Below are 19301 nucleotides of genomic sequence, written 5' to 3' on the forward strand. Positions count from 1 at the left end.
TTCTCTATCAGAAGGTTCCTGCAGCTAAAATTCAGATCTTTATAAAGAGCAAAATATAATATATCATGTATATATTTATTCTCATACACAAGCATGAAATCATTTCTGCTGTACATACTTATCTAAGAAAAAAGTCTTTTTTACATTAGTAAAAAAAATTAGCTTACTACTCTTGAAATGACATAATCTAATTACATTAAAATTTATGGTGGATGATCAAGAGCACCAAATAGATGCACTTTACACGATGTTTCCAATGCACAGAATATACTTCTTTGTTCTTTTGTTAATTTGAGGCATACAAGTATATCACCAAAACATCTACATGTGTTCTAAAGGAATAAAGAAGGAATTTATATGTTCTTTACACAAGTTGTTACCAATATATTAGTGTTGAGGAACAGAACAAAAACGTGTTTCTGAATATGCTTTCTCTCTAGGTCCCTCTGTCCAGTGATCTCTAATTGCATAAGAATAGCCATACACTACACTGAACAGTAGAGACTAGCAGAAGTTCTGTCATTTGAGGGAATACAACATGAAGTACAGTCTGGCCTTTTCTATTGGCGGTGTAGGCGCAGAAAGGCTCCTCTGGAGTCAAAAGAAACAAATACAACTTTTCGAAATTGGAGTGATGGTTATTAGTCCTTGCTTACAAAGCAGTTCACTAAAAGAGCAGGATATGGAGGAAGTAGAAAGCAAAGCCATTTTCCAACCACAAAGGACATTCTGATAAGCAGGAGTAGCAAGTAGAATGGTGGCCTCTTTATCATTACTGAAAACTAAACGAGATCTCAAAGAAAATCAATTTATATTTTATTCACATTCTAGATGATTGGAGACATGAGGACTGAAACTAAAACCTAAATCCTAAAATATTTTTATGAGTATACATCAGAATTTCACTGTGACTGAGAGAGATGCCATGTCCTATTTCCAGGTACTTCAACTTTAATAAATAAATACATAATTTCCCTGTCTTTTTAGCCTGCTTTAATTGATGGGGCTATTTCATCCTTTTATGGGATGAATTAATTATGACAGTTAATCTTATTACCATGCAGTAGCTTTAGGGATTCATAATTATTCATGTGAAAGACTATGAAAGTAAACTTCTGCGTTAGTTTATGCAACACAGAATTAAAGTGAATAGCTTGATTTAGTATTTCTACTTTTGCAGGTTCCAACAGCCATAAGAAAAGATGGTAAGAAATCTTCAGTTGAAGCTGTAGCTTCAAGCTGTAGTTGGCCTTCTTTCCACTTTCAACACTTACTCCCAAACACCTTCAGGACTACCACCTACCACATACTCAGGTCTATGAAGTCTCACTAGTCTACACCTCTGGTGTAGAACCTAAGGTCTTGCTTATCATAGAATTTCTCATACAGCATCATATCTCCTGTTAAATGAGTAGCCCTAAAAGAAAAAGAGACAAGGGAAAGGTCTCCTCTTTGACACAAACCTGGGACTGCAGCTTTCTTTAAAGAAACTGTGGCTGAGTAATTGCAACCTCACAGTGAGGGAAGGATCTGAAAGTCATCGTGACCCATCAGGTGTGTCAGTTCTCATCTGCTTAAATCCAGCAAACAAGACAGATTGCAGCAGACAGTTCTTTTCTAAGAAAACAGGGAAGCATACTCTGGGCCTATTTTATTTTATTTTTTAAAGTTTCTAACTGTAAAATGAAGATAATAATGAGGTACAACATAGTAATTGCTGTGGAAAATTAATTAATTAGGCTTTAATTAGTCCCTATTGCTTTTCAAAATGGAAAGTTCTCTATGGTAACTAAGTATTGTTCTTAATTTTCTGATTAGTAATGGTAACAATACAAAAGGCAATATCAGAATCCCAAGAATTAAAGTTATTTATTCTGACAGTCTGGCTTTTGTAATTTGAAATACATTTCATTCACTGAAATAAAATGTCACCAAGAACAATGGCTTAAAATGCTTAGTTCAAAAAGCCTAGTTTTAAAGGAAGAATTGTTCAAAACTTTTTTGGAAGCGGAAAACAAAGTTAATTCAAGCCTATTTGAGATAGGAATACAAAATAGTCTGATTGTGTGATGCCTTCATGAATTCCTCTGTGCCTTGTAGAATATTCATCTTCATCATCAGAAAGTAGCTGGAAATCATTTAATAAACACGTCTCTGCTTGGTTTTTGATGCATGAAATAGTAATTTCTATATCCACATGGAAACAGACTTAATAGTGTTTACTGTATTTCTCCTACATGCATTTATAACCTGCAGGATAAACCCTTGAAAGACTATTGGTATTTCATTCCTGTTTTCATGAAATGCTCTGCTTTCATGTACTTTAACTATACCCATTTGCAAAGCATGCTTATAAAGAAGGTGGAATATAACAGAGTAGTGTGAATGTACGAGCATCTGAGGTTACTCCTCTGGCAGCACAACTAGCTCTCTATAAATATGAGTAGAAAACTACTTTTTTCTTTCTTTTTTTAACTGAGGAAATAATTTTTTATGACTCATGTGAAAACAAGCCTAATTCAGAATTAACCACTGTTGAGTATTTTGACTAGGCAATAAGGTTTATTCTTAGACTGAGCTTACAGAAATGGTCTTCTGCGTATAGATCCAGCAGAGATGGGAGAACTGCATCCCTTCATGCTCGTTCCCCCTGACACACTCATCTTATGCTGAAGGTCTTACTCACATCCAGGGGAACCAAATTTAACTACTTACAAAATGGGATTTGGCAGAAGGGAAAATCTTGGTTTATGGGAACAGATACAGTTCTGGTTATTCACAACTTTCTGAATTTTAACTGATACAAAGAACATATGGCAATAACTTAAAATATCACTGGTAGGAAATGTTCAGTCCTCTCATTCTTTTAGAATACTATTTACTAGTAAGTAAATCGTACTCTCTTTGGTTCTAAACCTCCTTCCTTAAAGTGGGACAAAGAGTAAGTTAAGAGTATTCCACAGTCAAGTCAGTGATTGATGTAAAGCAGTGTAAGTATGCAAGATGGTCATCTCTCTTTGGATATTTTCTATATCTCCTCTTGTTAGTGAAAGTAGAGTGATTATTTGCTAGAAATTAGGTGATTACACTCTCTGTTTACATTCTCTGTTATTGTTTCTCATTAGGCAAGAGATGAAAATAATTTGCTTGTTAATTCCTGGTATGTTCCATTAGACACTCACAAGAAACTTAACCCACAGCTCATGAAAAATCATCATTAATTCAACAGTGCATTTTATTTCAGTTGGTGAAGGTTACTAGCAAGTTTATTTATGCCAATTCGAAGAATCTTCTCAATTGTAATTCCTGATCTGATTTTACAGTTCCATCTCTGCTGGGTTACCAGACATAGTTTCTTCTTTCTTAGGAAAATAAATCACGAACTTTCTTGTCAAAGAATGAATCCTGAAAATAGGATTCTTCCTGGCAAATACTTCTGAACCAAACACACTTTGCCTGACAATACGCTTCCAGCAAATTGCCCAGACTAGGTGATTAGGCTAATTGCTAAGTGATGAAAAGAGCCAGGTGCCTTTAGGGAGGACTAATACAGATTTTTTCCTGTGTAGAAGAGCTAACCAGTTGAAATCTCTAGCTGTAAAAACAGTACTTCTACAAAGAAGCCTAAGCAGACCTCAAATTCAGAATTGCTCAGCAGGCATCTTAAGCCTTTTTGAACACAGACTGTTAGGTTATTCCCTGAGAGATAAGGGTCAGCAGTGGATGAGTTTTCCTTTGGAAAGCAGGGAAAAGTCTTTGCACAGGAAAAGAGAAAACACGAGGTCTTACCCAGCAGAAACTTGAATCACTGCTTGTCTTTCTCAGGAGATTGCTTTAACTACTTGGGGAGAAGACAGACAATGATAAGGCCATTCTACAGGCTTCCTGTTCTTGCTTGACTTTTTCTTGCAGAAAAATAGCTTTACAGTTACAAGAATATTGCAACTGTATTCTTTACTATTGCAAAGAATAGATTCTTTCCCCTTCGATGGATTGTCAGAAGGATTGCAGTCATTTTATTACTTGTTCTGGAGCTCATATTCTTGATGGAGCAGGTTTTCCATGGGAAGCTCTTTGTGGACTGATCTTAGCAGTCAGGCCAGGTGAACAGTCAGCCATAGGTGAGTTGGCCATTAACATGTACGTCAAGCTTATGAAGGGATTGCAGGCATTACTTTTGCTTGGAAGTTTAAGCATCAGACTGTTTTCTTGGCAATGTGAGAGGAAGTCAGCTCTTCCTCAACAGCCTACACTGCCTCTTCTACATGGCCTGCTTTACTTTACCACAATTAATTTACATAGTATTTTCCATAAGGAATGTATCTAGGAGATAAAAAGTAAACTGGAAGATGAACTAGTTATTCTTTGTCAAAGTAGTACATTTATTAATAATATACTTTGGAACATTTTAAACTAATAATGAGATAGTATAAGTAACAGAAGTAGTAAATTTTAGCATTTTACATCTTCAAATATATCCTTGTCATCCAAGGAGCTAAGAGTACGTTATTTTATAAATTATTTCTCTATATCAAAGAATTAAATGATATTCATTAATGAATATCTGTTAATTCTAATAATTGTTCCCCATTTCATTAAACAATTAACGAAACAAAGCATTTTAAACAAACTCCATCAGTACTTAATGAAATTAAAAGCATCAATATTGGTGAAGAAATTACTGAAATCAGAAGGAAAGTTACTCATGAATAAATGAAAAAGGGAGGAGGAAAAAAAAAAATCCCAAAGCAGTAACTGAAATTAATTGGTAAATAATAGCATGATAAATTGTTTCTCCTGGGAATGGTAACAACATATTGCCATGTGAGTGAGAGTCTGCACACAAAGTCAAACTGCAGTTTCTTCTTCACAAGTCATTTGAGTTCAATACATCAGTCAGAGCATTTCATTGCAGTGTTAGTGGAGATGAAGATATTTAGAATGCTTGAGCATGCTGGTACTCTATGTGACGTGCTGAATTTCAAACTGACAGGTTAATGGTAAGTAAACCATTTTCTCCTTGGCATTTTCGAAAGCGTGCTTTGAATCTAAACACCTTTCTTTTATTTGCACTCAGCACAGATAATTGATGCCTTAGGAATTTCTGCTTTAGGTTTACTATATGTCTGTGACTGAAAAGCTAAATAAATGAGTATTGAAGCAGCATAATGCTGGTCAGAAGGAATTTTAAAATGTCCAATATCCAGAAATAATCAGATATTTAAAATAAGGATGTAAACTGGAAGTTCTATTTGCTTTCAGTCTACTAAAACTCATCTCTTCATTTTTTTCTCTATAATCACGAGTACTTGAAACTTAGTTTGCTTTGTAGTGAGAGCTGACATTCTCATAATCATGTGACTGAGAGAAAGTCATAGAATATCCTGAGTAGGAAGGAACCCATAAATATCATTGAGTCCAACTCCTGCAGTCTTCAAAGGCAGAATAAAAAGGAAAAAATATAGGCTTTATTTCAACTCCAGTAAGAAGTTCCCAGAAAACTGACTGACTTCTCCAGTACTCACAGCTATGAGGTCTGACAAGCTGAAATGGATAACTGGCCATTAAGAAATTAAGCTGGTGTAACTAAGTGACCAGAATGGCAGAGTTGCTGCTGGCCTGTAAGCATTGATGAAGATCTGCAGTTATCACTGATGACATCTTAAGACTTTTTCCTGCTCAAAACATATAGATGACAGGAACACTGATGTTAAAATGCTCAAAATAATAACAAAAAAAGTTTGAATTCTAATTTTAAATTCCTCGTATCTGTGAAGTGCGTTTCATTCACTTACTCCAGATTGACAGTATTGCTTGGAAACAGAGTGAGTTCCTTCTGGCTTTAAGATCTGAGCAGGAAGAGAAATACTGTGATTCTGTGAATGTTGCAAGTGATACAGTGACTTATCTTAGACACTTTAGTCACTGATATATGATGCGTTTTAATACAGTTCTGCCTAGCAACACTATGAGTACTTACTGTCCACATCAGAGCCTAGCAACATAATAAGAAAAAAGTTGTAATCTTTTTTATCTATACCTATGTCTGGGAATGTTAGCATAAGCTGGTATGGCTTCTCTTGTTTACTAACATTTTTACTAGAGCAGAGTTTAGTTCGGATTGGTTAATGGGATAAAAACATGCAAGACCAATTGCAATTGAAGTTTAATGAGAGTTCTTTAACACTGTATATTTCTGTACCACATATCATATAGGATGGGTATATTAAACAGAGTTCAGACATATATGTGTTCATTTAACTTTTTCACAAAATAAAGAGATAAAACTAAAATGATATCAGATCTCAGTAACAGCTATGTCAGTCATAAAACCAAAGGAATTATTTTAGCAAAAATAATTTATGTTGCAGCTATCTGCAGATGCAGCACAGTTTGATTTCTATGTGTGCTTGCAAAAGAAACCAGGTGCCTTAGCTGACTTTATCCTTTTCCGCTGGCTATTAATATGGTGAACCACTTCCAATATAAATTAGTTTATCTTCGCAATATCTCAGCGCAGTTCTTAATAGTGAGAGCAATGTAATAACATACAAAACATTTGGTAAATAGAGTTCAAGGAATTACAGTGTTCTTGGGAGCAGTTCAGATTTTATACCTTCCAGTTCTTTAGCATCCATAATACAAGAGGCAGAGAAAGGGGAGTTGGTCTGGCTTAAATTAAAATTACATAAAGCATATGGATAACGTAACAATATAGATTTCTTATGATTAATAAAGACCAGATATGCTCACTTGAGCTGTAATTATTCTTAGTTTTTGCAGACCACTTTGTTTGTAAACCTCTTATTTTCCTTACATTTGTCCAGTCTGTCTTTGAACCTTACCTATTCTCTCAGTATCTTGTATTACTCACCTCTAGTTCCATACAGTATAATAATTTGTCCTTCATATTCTCCCCCTGCAATTTATTTTTAGTATTATTAAATATATGCTTGGAGTGTGTTTTCTGTCTGTGTAAATAAGGGCAAAGGAGAAAGGCTGTATAGTGGAAAATGCTTCTTTGCTTATTTGAAACTTTCATGGCATTACTGATGAATATACATTCCAGTACATTAAAAAGATGAAGATAAACTAATAGTCACCCTGGCCCTCACTGCATATTCCTACTCTATATCATATATAGAGCACTGAGCACTATCATATAGAAAGCACTGAGAAGGCCAGCATATCCTACTTAACCACATATACAATTACCATCATTATTTTAACTTACACCATAAATTCCATAAGTGTTCTAGATGCTTCACAGAACAAATAACACAGTAAAATCACTGTTGTAAAATTGTGATTTCATTACAGAACATTTGTAATCAAAACAATTAGCTACAGTGAAGAGATCATGTAATAAGGGAAAACAATTATACTTCAAGTATCTCTTGACAGTTCCCTTAAAAATAACCTTCATAACAGCTTGTGTCTTATGAAATGTTCTCCATTTTTCAGGAATATAAACCTGAAATGGTCCTAAAGTGACCACTGGAGTGTATTGAATAATCTTAAAGTGACCATCTGTAAAAAAAAGCATTAGTCCCTGAGTAAGCTGATGATAACAAGAATGAGAATTGATTTTTATTCAGTACTTTTTTAACAATACATTTCAGTATTATACAGGTGAAGTATTTTTAAGAATTGGGTATAATAACATGATTTGTCTGTTTGCATTTTGTGGGATTTCACTATATTCTTTACAAGGATGTTCCATTGCTTAATAGTTCTTCTAATTAGAAAGGGTCCTTCTATTTAATCAAAACTTTCTTTCCTGAAATTTCAACTAATTATTTCTCATATTGTCAGTTTTGGATAATGAGAACAATTCTGCTTCTTCCTCATTATAAGTTATGAGTGGCTTCTACACACTGTGCGCAAGAAAGCGATAACATTTCTAAGCTGTGAAAAACACCTGCTGAATCTTTAATTGCAGACCTACACAAATCATCACAACAGTTAATCACTGAATCCTCCACAACTTAATTACACTTCTCATTGAGGGATCTCTGAGTTGCTTAAAAATGTTAACATGTTTAATGTAAACAATTTGACATGCCATGGATCGTGTCAGCCTCACACAATGGGCTGGAAAGACGACTACGTTGTCTGCTGGTAGTTTCCTTGCCTAATCACAAGACCATCTGTATGTGAGCAACATTATGGCTTACTAAACAAAGGATTTTAAAAACAGCAAACATTTTTGTAACATATGAAGTCAATACAAAACACTGAACATATTCCACTGGATTAAGAACAGTGTATGTTGAAATATGTACATTCTTTTTCTGTATTTACTTCTATGGCGTTAGATATATTCATATACAAGGTCAGCTGTAAGGACAGATTAAATCAAGAGATAGTCCAAAAAGACCAAGTTTTCTTTCCTTATTTATTTCCTTATTGATTTCAGAGCAGGTAAGACTGAAAGGTGACCCTTTATGAAGTGCTGTGGGATTTTCTTATACAGACACTCAGTCATCTATCTTTCAGGAAGAATCAGACCTTGAGGAGGATGATTTAACAAATCCCATTAGACTAAAAGTGAACAAACTGAGAATATAATCAAGTCTAAAATGACTACGTGCACTCTCTCTTGTCTCTAGAAAAATAAAACCAATCTACGACATCCTTGAAGAAATGGAACATACTAAAAAGGAGCAGAAGTCAGGCTTTCTATCTTTCCATCACTCTTTTATCAAGTTGTCTTATACAATCAACAGGGGCTAACCAAATCTGTAGAGAGGAATCTTTCAAATTAAATTAGGAAATACTGGAAAACATTTTTTGAATGATGCAGTGATAGAGTCCAAGCATACATTAAACAGTTTTAATCTTTCCCCCCTTCCATGGTGTGGTTTGCGAGAGCTTTTTCTATTACATTCTGGATTCCATTTGTTAGTTGGTTTTCTAATGATGGGTGCTCAACTGATGCTTAACTGGTTTTCCTTTGTAGAGGTAGAATTTAATAAGCTAAAGAACTTAATAATATAGATCCTGTCAGTTCTTCCACTTTCACCCCTCCCCCATGTTCTTTCATCAACTACAAAGTCAGCACAAAACTAGAGTACCAAGAAATACACTTCAGTCATGCTGTCACAAAATATACTGGAGATGAAAATGGGACAAGGAAATGCCTAAATTTATGCTCTATGTTTCGTTTATAAAATAATCATCTCTTTCACTAATTATAAGGAGATATAGCTGGCAGTCATTGGCTCTTTTCTGTAATAACTATTTTATGTATTTCCTTTAATTTCCTCAAATCAGTCTTCTAAATTTTGCCCAGAACGCTACCTTATAAAAGCATTAATGAAATGCCTCATTAACTGCTTCCTTTTGTTACTTCTGTCCTGGCAATGCCACTTAGAATTCAAAGTACAGAACTGGTCATATGCTAGCAATTGTGAAGTACTTTGAAATGCTCTGCTTGAAAGGCACTCTGAAAATACAGCACTGAAACTGCAACCATTGCTTTTGACCATAACTGTCACGTTAATAGCACTTAGTAAGAAAATTAGATGGCCTGTTTTTTCTCCATTGAATTTAAGTATTTTTAGATGAGTTTAAAATATGCACATAAAAACAACATCTGAATAGAATTCAACATACACTTTTAGCTGACTAAATCCTATAAGCATAATATATAATAACCAAAGTGACTTTAAAAAAAGCATATCATTTCTGGTTCAGAAAACCTGCAAAACAGGCAATTTTATTCCAGTCTTTTCAATGCACAGTAGTACTATGTGATTAAATGCATTGAGAATATATGCATTGATTTAAGTATGTTTCTCTTAATGTAGACTAAATAGAACAATTAGATATGGAAATACATTCTCCCCCTTAGAAAATCACTAGTATGTATAAAAAAAATAATTGTTAGATCTTATGTAATTTTCTTCATCGTGAGAGGATTTTAATTACTGAGGCAGGAGACTTAGATTATTCATGATGTTACTATGCTTTCTTTTTAGAAGTACTTTTTCTTCATGCTCTACAGCATTAAACAAAAGAATGACTTTCTTTTAGTCTGTAATTACATACTTGCAAAAATTTAAAGAGCAATGCTCAATGAGAAAAAACAGCTAGTCTTCCCAGGAATTTCAAGGAGCCTAACTGTTAAAGAAATACAGATTAAATAAACAAAAACAATATCTTACTTGGTCCTCAAAGGAGATTGCCTGGGCAACATCTCTGGGAAATCCATCGATCACTATACCCTCTTCATCAGGGATCTGCATTAATCTCTGTTTGATTTCAGTTATGGTTGTTTCCTTTCGCAGAGAAAAGAAGTTTATTCAGTATTTTGAAGTAGGTTTTCTTGATGGTGCACATTAAGACAGCATGTACAAATCCTTAGAAAGTAAATATTAACAGAGGATAGGCTTAACTCTGCTGTACCTGAGGGGCTAGTTCTCCAGTAGTAATTATTTTAGCAATTAGACTCCATTTTCTATTGCTGCTTGTGCTGTGGATCTTCTTTCTTAACAATTCACCAACTGATATGTAGTTAAATCCATAGCGTTCTGCTATTTTCAAACTCTGTGTTCCTTTACCACTTCCTGGGCCACCTATTGTTAAGAATAAGCAAAACATTAAATTAAAACATCATCTGAAGTACTCAGTCATATGGGAAATCTCTGCTGCCACCACCAATCCTCCAGTACCAGAACACACCTTGCAGCTGCATAATTAGATACCAGTCATTAGAAATGGGTCTGATCTACCCAGTTATAAAGGTAACAGTTTTTAAAACTACACAGAAATACAAATTACTTATGAAGAAAAAATAAATATCCTCTTTTGGGCTTGACCTCATCTGAAAACTGTTCCTGCAAAGGAATTCTTCCTGATTTGTGGTAAGGGAGAGATAAATGAACCAGTCACCTCTGAACTCTTTGTTTCCAAAGGTAGAGTCAAATAGTCCTGTTTACTCATGGCAGAATACCTGTTTGAATAAAGTATCCAAGAAACTGAACTAATAAAAACTGCTCCTAAATAGGAGTTTCTGAGGTTTTGAAATTATAAAATACAGAGAAATATTAAATAATCAGCTGAGATGTTTCCACAGTAATTTGGTAGATGGATTCTCATTGAACCATGCGTACTTCTGGTATTGATGCTCAAAGCATCTGATAGAGAAGCAATTTGGTGGGTTCAGCTTTATGGACAACTGGAAGAATAAAGAGACCCTTCAGGCAGAATAGGTATCAAAATCACAGCCACATTAGACAATAGGGAATGCTGAGGTGAGGGTCATTTGGACAGCAGAAGCAAGAACAGACCTGAACTAATAGAATGTGATAAGATGTGAATAACAGAGAAACTGGAACCCGGTGTGTAAAAATAGGGAATGGTTTTGACAGAAATAAATATTTACTTACAGAAAGATGTATATTACTAAATAGCATGCAAAATCAAAACCAAAATGAATGCTTTGATATTAACTCCCAACACTAGTTAGCTATTTTGGGAGCGCTTTTGCGTGAGAGCATTGAATTTTACTTCACAGATTTGGAATTAGTCTTACTAAAAGCATAACACACATTTTCCGTGGACATTAAAGAAATGCAGCAATGTGGTAAAAGTAAATATGGATACAATGAGTTGCCTTCTATTAATAATAGAACTCTTGCTTATCGTTGTCTGCATAATTCCCATAAATAGCTTTTAGACATTTATATAATTAATACAGATCTGGCTGTAGAATAAGATTTCCAGGATTTCTTCCTACACAGTTATGACACTCTGTATACCCAGGCTCAAACCTGTACCGTAGCGTTACACGGCAGAGGGCTTTCAGTGCCACCAGCAGCCATGAGCAATGTTTCTGCACGCCAACTGTGCTGGTAACTCTGCCTTGCTGTTGCAACTTAAATCAGGTCATTCCTTCACCTAACAAGGCACAAGCTTTCTCTCTTCTTTTTGCAGATTAAATTAGGCTTTGCAGCTATTATTGAATATCAAGTGTAGTAGGTCATCTAGTTTTTTCAGCTTTCCTCTTTGTTAGAATAAAGAATGTTTCCCTTCTGTAGATATACAAGCTTTTGTTGTACCAGGAATCAGGTATAACAATCTGCCCAGATGGCTACAAAGCAGCTCTGCCTTGGCTCTCTTCAGTTCCTTCTGGTGGCATGCTCAGCCTTCCCCATGACAGCTACATTCCACCAAACCTTATGCTCTATTTTGCTCCTGTAACAAAACCATACCTGATACAGATGTTCTAATGAGATAATACTATGTTGTTTACAATTTATTACAGGCTCTTTGTAATCTGGAACAATAGTGGATTCCCAGTGTGCTTTTCCTTAGATAGATGAAAAGCCCAGCACAGAGAAGTGCTGCTAATTGCCAGCTGATTGCTGATGGTTTGCACGGAGTAGATACTGCCATAATATGTACGTCTATTCTTAATTACAATATCTACTCACTCTGTGTAAAGATTTCTTTAAGCTATATATATAAAGCCACACACTGCAATCTAATGCGCATAACATAAATAATGCATACAATATATTCTATGTATTATGTGTTTATTCAAGTATACCAGTTATTTGTATTAATTTATGTGGCTGCTTTGTTTTTTTTTTCAATACTCCTAGCTACCAGATATAAGCAGCAGTAGGTTGTGACTGCCTTAAAGCAAAGGGTTTGTAGAACATTCTGGATCCAATGCTGTGCATAATCCTTGCATATATAAAACTTTCTTTCAGTTTATTTCCCTGAGGATGCCAGACCAGTTTGAAACAAACTACCTTGCAGCTCAGTAAAAGAAAAGTTCAAAAAATAAATAGCTTATCTCTAGATAATTAGAAATAGAAAAAAAAATGTAAGAACAAGGGTAATAATGCATATATGACAGTAGAGTTACAAAAGATGCCAAAAAAAGAGAAATTGTTTCTTGAAAAAGTATCACTCTGCAAAAGCCTAAAAGAGCTGGGAGAAAAAAAAAATTAGTAGAACTTTTTGAAAGCAAGTAGACCTCACGTTTCTGTAAGGGAGAGATTTCTTTTGTCATTAAAGAGAAGCAGAATAAAGCTGTACACTGACACTTCTGTTCTTTCAAGTCAAATTTGCAAGCATAAAAAAAAAAGAGAGAAAAGATTTGCTTTAATGATCTCACAAATCACATTTTTTACAATCCAAAAGAATATCCCTTCAGAGCAAATTGGGGTTATCCATTTACAATCTAGTGGGAAACAGGTTATTAAAGAAAAATGATTGGACAAAATTAATTCTCAGAGTAAATCATTATAATCTCCATTTTTGACTCCAATAAATCATACGGGCAAACTGTACGCCAGAAGTGAAAAACAAATGCCTTTTCTTTTTCATTATTTCCAGTTATTCTGAGATTAGACATTATTAAGGAAAAGCATGATTACTTCTTACATGTCTAGATCAGGGAACAATTGTTGTATCTAAGATTATGTTTGCTAACTGGTTTTAAGAGATGCTCGTTATGCCCAAGAAGTTTTACTAAGGCAGTTGTTTTAATGTGGCGTAAGTTGGAACTTTTGACTGTGCTTACGTTGTTGCAAATTCAAATTAAACTTGTGTAGTTAAGATTCCTAAATAGGTGTGTGATTTCAAAATCAAGCTGTCGACTGAATTTAACAAATGGAATGATCAGCCAATTAGTGACAGTTCTAACTTTGTTCGACCCTTCAAACTTTTCTTATGAAATGAAAACTTTCATCTTGTATTAACTAACGTTTTACGCTAAGTGCAGTTTAAAACAACAGTTTAAAAGATATGGCTAATGACATCAGAGAAATTTTTAAGGTATTCAGACTGTATCAATAGTAAAAATGTATTCCTCAAAATACATTAGGAAGTACACTTTAGCGCTATAATGCTTTAGAAACTTAATTTTCCGTTCATCTACATGGCTGCCATCCTGGCTGATTCTACCTGATTTTTCACATACTTGTTTTGTAGCTTTATGTTTCATCAGCTGCAAATGTAGAAAAAGAACCAGATCCCACTCTTATGGGCTACTTGGTGCATTATATATATGATAAATTTCATAAAGTCTAGAAGCTGTAAAAACCCTTATGGAAGCGTTCCTTAACTTTTGTTTGTTTCAGTCTCCAACAATGGATGGAACAAGTGTCATAGTAGCTAGGCAGTAAGGTAGGTTAAGCCTAGTTAGACATAAATATGTTGCTTAACTGGAGCTTTAGTGGGCACTTTCATGCAAACTGAGAAGTATGCAACACATTATTTTTGTGTACAATTTTTGTCTCTTGAAATATATTGTGGCCTTTTTTTTTTTTTCTCATTTTTCTCTCTTTTATACTTTCAATTTTAGTTTTTATGTGCCTTCTCAATAGAAAGTTGAATTCGGGAGAAATTTTCTTGATATTATACTAAATTGGACAGTAGCCGTTAAGCTTCATGTAGTGTTGTGCTGCTATCAGATCACACTGTAATAGGCAGATTCCGAGAAACTCAATTGGAAAATAAACCTGAAATAACCTTTGTGGGATGCTTACAATGTTCTCTATATAAAAGGGAGAAAACAAAAGCTCTGCAAAATCCATGCTCTGCTCACTATATTCAGGTGTTCAAGGATTTCAGTTTAAATACTCCTGCACTCAGTTCCAGAGGTGAAAGCCAATCTCTTTCTTTTGTCTAGACTGAATCTTCATTCATTGCTCTACTGTAATTGAGTGACACAAATTTCAATGCATAAGAGACAGCTTTTATTCCTATTAAATGGAAGGCTAGTTAATTAATTAAGATGAATGAAGGGCATGTGGTCTTTCTCCATCTAAAGTAAACCTGATAGTTCACTGGTGCGTGGAGAGATGTGCCTGTTGTGATTTGTCATGCGGAAACAAAATATGAAGGCAGTGCAAATGCCTAAGCCATTCTTTTGGCATACCACAAATATTTAGAAAAATGCCTGTTTTTCTCTTTGCAGTATATTTGACTATCACATTTCTGAGGACTGCTGGATGCAGACCCTGGAGCACATTCATTTTTTAGAGATCCCACTTTATAATGCAGGGAAGACACTTCTATTTAGTTTTACACTGTTCTCTGTTACAGAGAAAATCTCTCCTTTTAGTATAAATAAGGATTTATAGACAAAAATGTGATCCTCTGTTCCTCATACCTGTGCATGTACCTATTTAAACAGGGTAGAAAGACAACTGCCCCAGATGACAAAGAAACTAAAATTCAGCCAAAGAAATGTAGATTTAGCCTTAAACTGCAGTTATCTCTTAATAAACAGCATGATTGTTTGAGGCTGGAAAACAGTTGCTTAGAAAGAGCACTAAACAGCACACAAGAGAACCTGGAGAGAGAGCACAATTAACTCCTTTTCAGGTCTCACTCTCTCTGAAATTGGCACAAGAATCACTTGCCAGTAGATGTAGAGATTATTTTATGAATGTTATGGACTAGAGGTAATATACACTCAATCCAGATGGGCCTGTTGATCAGTTTTTAAGGTTCTAACTACAGAGGACAATAGTTCCTATCACCTATTTGAACTGGCTTATCCATTATTTTAAATAGCCCCTTTTTTTTTTGCAGCTTTGGGTACGTCTACATTAGGTGTTTCATTTCAGACCCAGAGGAAGAGCACTTTGATTCACATAGTGACCTGTATCAAGGAATTGATTCATTTTAGATTAAACTGTACTAGCAGATACGCTCCAAAAGTAAACCGTAGGTGCTCCAGCCACTAATGGACACTGAAGCTACAGAACAGAACCACAAATGCTCATGGTAACTCCATTACAATGCTAGCAGTTGGATGTTATGTCCTGGATGTTTATCTTTCAGATTCACTCTTAATTGGGCTGCACCACTTGCTAGGGCAGACAGAATACCTGCATTTAAATACATACTGGCACCTGCTGTGTTTGCAGAACAAGTAAAAAGTCAAAGCGGGAAAGATAAAATGTTGTCAAAATGAGTCTGTGTTCATACCTATGACAAGGATAATTTTTGGTCGAGGTCTTGCAGGATCAAACACATCATATTCCTCAATTAGCTCAGCAGTTTCAGAAAGATCGGTGTCACTTTCTATAGAAAACTGTTGGATTGGAGGGAGTCGTTCGTACCGTCGGTAAGGGAAGTTAGAATTATCAGGCATCACTGTAAAATAGTAAGATAAACTGGGAATCGTGCAAATATACAGAAAATTGAAAAACTATTCTGTGCACAGATTTAAATATAATAAATAAGCATAAGGCATAAAGGCTAGCTTTCCTGTAGTAAAAAATACAGTATCTTCTAATTTTACAATGTGCTTGCTATCACTGTATTCCTTGCCTCTAATTATCTGACTTATCACATTGGAACCACTAAAAATCCATTCTCCTTGGTGTTTCCTTAAATTTACAAATACTTCAGCTTTTCTGTGAAAATCTGTTCATAGCACCCAGAGTTTGGCAGTGGCCTCTGAGAAGAGGAAGCTTGTGTTGTGCAGACAGCCTGTACTGCTAAGCAGAACTCCTCTGGTGATACATGTTGTACACAGAGATAGAATAGTAATCTTGCTAATTAGTTTAATGAACTGCTGGATAGCAAGGAAGAATAACTATGGCAACTGAAAGACAAGCTAACTACTCCTTGTTAAACATTACAAATAAAATAATTACAGGTTTTGTTAATGACATTTGCTGGGCTTTATGAGAAGCACCTTTATCTAAGAATTTGTAGCTTGCATATTTACTACATTCTGCATATATAGCTTCAATATAAATTAGGCCAAAAAAAAAGTGTAAGTGCAGTGAAGTTGGTACATACGTTACCCATAAGGACCAACCAAAAACATAAGCCAAATGCATTAAGAGAGCTTTAATCCTGTCTTTGCCACTATTTTAAGGAGGATATGAGAAATCTCTCCACTGATGTGTCAAGCATTTACACAGCAAACATGCATTATCAGGCTGCCAAATGATTACAACTTTCTCTCTCACATATTTGTTACAGAAGAAACCCAAATGTGAAAACCCAAGTGAACAGAAAACTTAATCCTTTGCCTAACAAAGGTCAGAATGAGACTCGGTCTGCTATAGACGTCAGTATAAAATAATTCAGTAGTGGGTGTAAAGCCATTCATAATACAGAAGATATAAATATTTTCATACTTAATACATTACCATTTCTGAAAAAAGATCTTCTCGATTGTCCTCCATTGAGTGGAGGCAGAGTCTTCTTTTCTGGGCTGACAAAAGTGTCCCATTTCACTTTTTCTGATCCTCCAAGCTCTTTCACCTTCTGCAAGCAGCTTTCCAAATATTCAATAGGGTCATCAGGTTTGTAACACATTAATCCATTCAACAGACTCTGCAATGTCAGATCGGAAATACATACAACAATGATAGATGATAGGAAGAAAGAAGCACTTACACTTTGAATTTGACCTTGTGTAGAGAACTCCCATATTCCTTATATATTCAGATTTCCCACTCAAACCAATGCATGAGACTGAGGCCTGCATAAATTACATGATTTGAGCTTGTTGGTGTTACAAAAGATGATTCAGGGGGCTTACGGCTATATCTTTATACTTGTCTGTTTGCATCAAAATGAAACTGAAAATAATTCAAAAAATAATGTCCTTAAATTTTCTTAGACCTGCTACTGGCAAATATATGTACAGCAATGCGTGAGCCAAAAAAACCCACTTACGTACACTGCGTATTCTGTTAAATCACTAGAATGTATATTTCTGTTAAAGATGGGTTCAGCCACAGGTATAATACACATATTCCTGGGTCAACACTTTAACAAATAATGAGAAAAGATTTTTCAAAATCATGAGAATTGCCCACTTATCATCTTGGTAAGTATTGGAGAAAAAACCCAAAGTTTCATTCAGGCAGTTCCTGATGTAATAGAGCAGAAACTCCCAGCCATTAGAAAATCCCTGTCTGTGCCATTCATTCCACACTCATTGTACCAACGAGCATTGCGGAGTGAGGAAGAAGGAATGCTAGGCCCTCCTCTGACGCATGGGAATTGATTTTCCTTGACAAAGTGATACATAGGTCACCAGCTCACCTCTCCACAAGACAACCTCATCCAACCTGCTCCAAAGAATAAATGTTACAGGGTGGTTTCTCTTCCTTTGTGTTTTTCCCAGTCTGTGTGCATGTACTCTGAGGGTCATAGTTGATGCTAGTCATAAAGAGCTCTGATTCAGAATCTGCTCATTTATTATCTACAGTTCATACTACAAGTGAGTGCTACTTATACAGGTTTGTGCTTGTCAAAAAGGGTACAATGTATATGCATCTAGGCATTATTTTACTTACCTGACCACAGCAACTAGCCATGTATTATGGCAGATGTGCACCATTACTGTAAATTGCTAGCACCAGCTTTACGCCTGTATAGGAAAACAGTTTGATCTGCATCTCTTGCTAAAGCATTCCCATTTTCAGTGTGTCTGCAAAATGTAACAATGCTCTGTGCCCTGTCTTTTCCAAACGTACAGAGAACAATGTCTCGCTTCGGAACAGACTATGGAAAATGCATTTGTATGCGTTTTATATAGAAGGCGGGATGCCTGCTTCTGAAAACATAGATATATATATATATCAATCCATTCTGCATAGGGAAGTAATCACCGACCATTAGCAGCATGTAACTTGCAAGAAGCCAGAGTTTGCTCCTTCCCGGGGGGCTGAACGAGGGCAGCCGCTGCCCCCACCCCGTGCCGGGGGGCGCTGCGGGGCTGCCGCCTTCATACCGACTGCCCGGCAGCACTCGTGCCCCGGGGTGGGGGGTCCAGCCCGCAGAGCGGTGCGGCTCCGTCCTTCCAGCCACCTTCAGTCCCCCGCCCCCAATAAACACCCAGCCCCGTTCATCCTACCTCGAAAAGCTGCGGGATCTCCCTGCGGGCAAGATACTCCTTCGCCTCACCGGCGCTCATACCGGCGGCAGGGGAGCAGGGGCACGGCGGTGCAATGCGGGAGCCTCTCGGTGAGGCTTCGGCGGGCGGGCGAACCGGGGCGGGGGGAGGAGGGAAGGCAGGCTGCCCGCCTCTCCGTCCCCGCTGCACGGAGGGAGCGGGTGAGCGGTTCTGCCCCCCCAAAAGGCGGGAGGAAGGCGGGCGCAGGCTGCCAGGGAAAGTTTCAGGAGGTGCCCGCGGAGAGGAGGAGGTGGGAATTGGCTGAGCATCGCTGGCGCTCGGACTGCTAAAATTCCGTGTGTCGTGGTCATTGTGACCATTAGATCACAGGGACGGTCCTGACGAGGTCCCTTATCCATCCTTCATCTCAGAGCAGGGTTAGCTTTGAGCTCCAAGGAGGCTGGTAAGG

General features: G+C 36.4%; 1 protein-coding gene across 1 annotated transcript in view; it reads right to left on the bottom strand.

The window, feature by feature from the left end:
• AK5 (adenylate kinase 5) overlaps positions 1 to 19057 on the bottom strand; it is a 76334-nt gene extending 57277 nt beyond the window's left edge. The window contains exons 1-5 of the mRNA XM_015870253.2: positions 18854 to 19057; positions 17136 to 17322; positions 15958 to 16125; positions 10411 to 10580; positions 10170 to 10283 (exon numbers count right to left, since the gene is read on the bottom strand). Coding sequence (XP_015725739.1) covers positions 10170 to 10283; positions 10411 to 10580; positions 15958 to 16125; positions 17136 to 17322; positions 18854 to 18913 — 699 coding nt within the window. The 5' untranslated portion in view covers positions 18914 to 19057. The remainder of the gene's footprint in view (positions 1 to 10169; positions 10284 to 10410; positions 10581 to 15957; positions 16126 to 17135; positions 17323 to 18853) is intronic.
• Positions 19058 to 19301: the final 244 nt, after the last annotated feature.

Source organism: Coturnix japonica, chromosome 8, assembly GCF_001577835.2.
Source record: "Coturnix japonica isolate 7356 chromosome 8, Coturnix japonica 2.1, whole genome shotgun sequence".
NCBI lineage: Eukaryota > Metazoa > Chordata > Aves > Galliformes > Phasianidae > Coturnix > Coturnix japonica.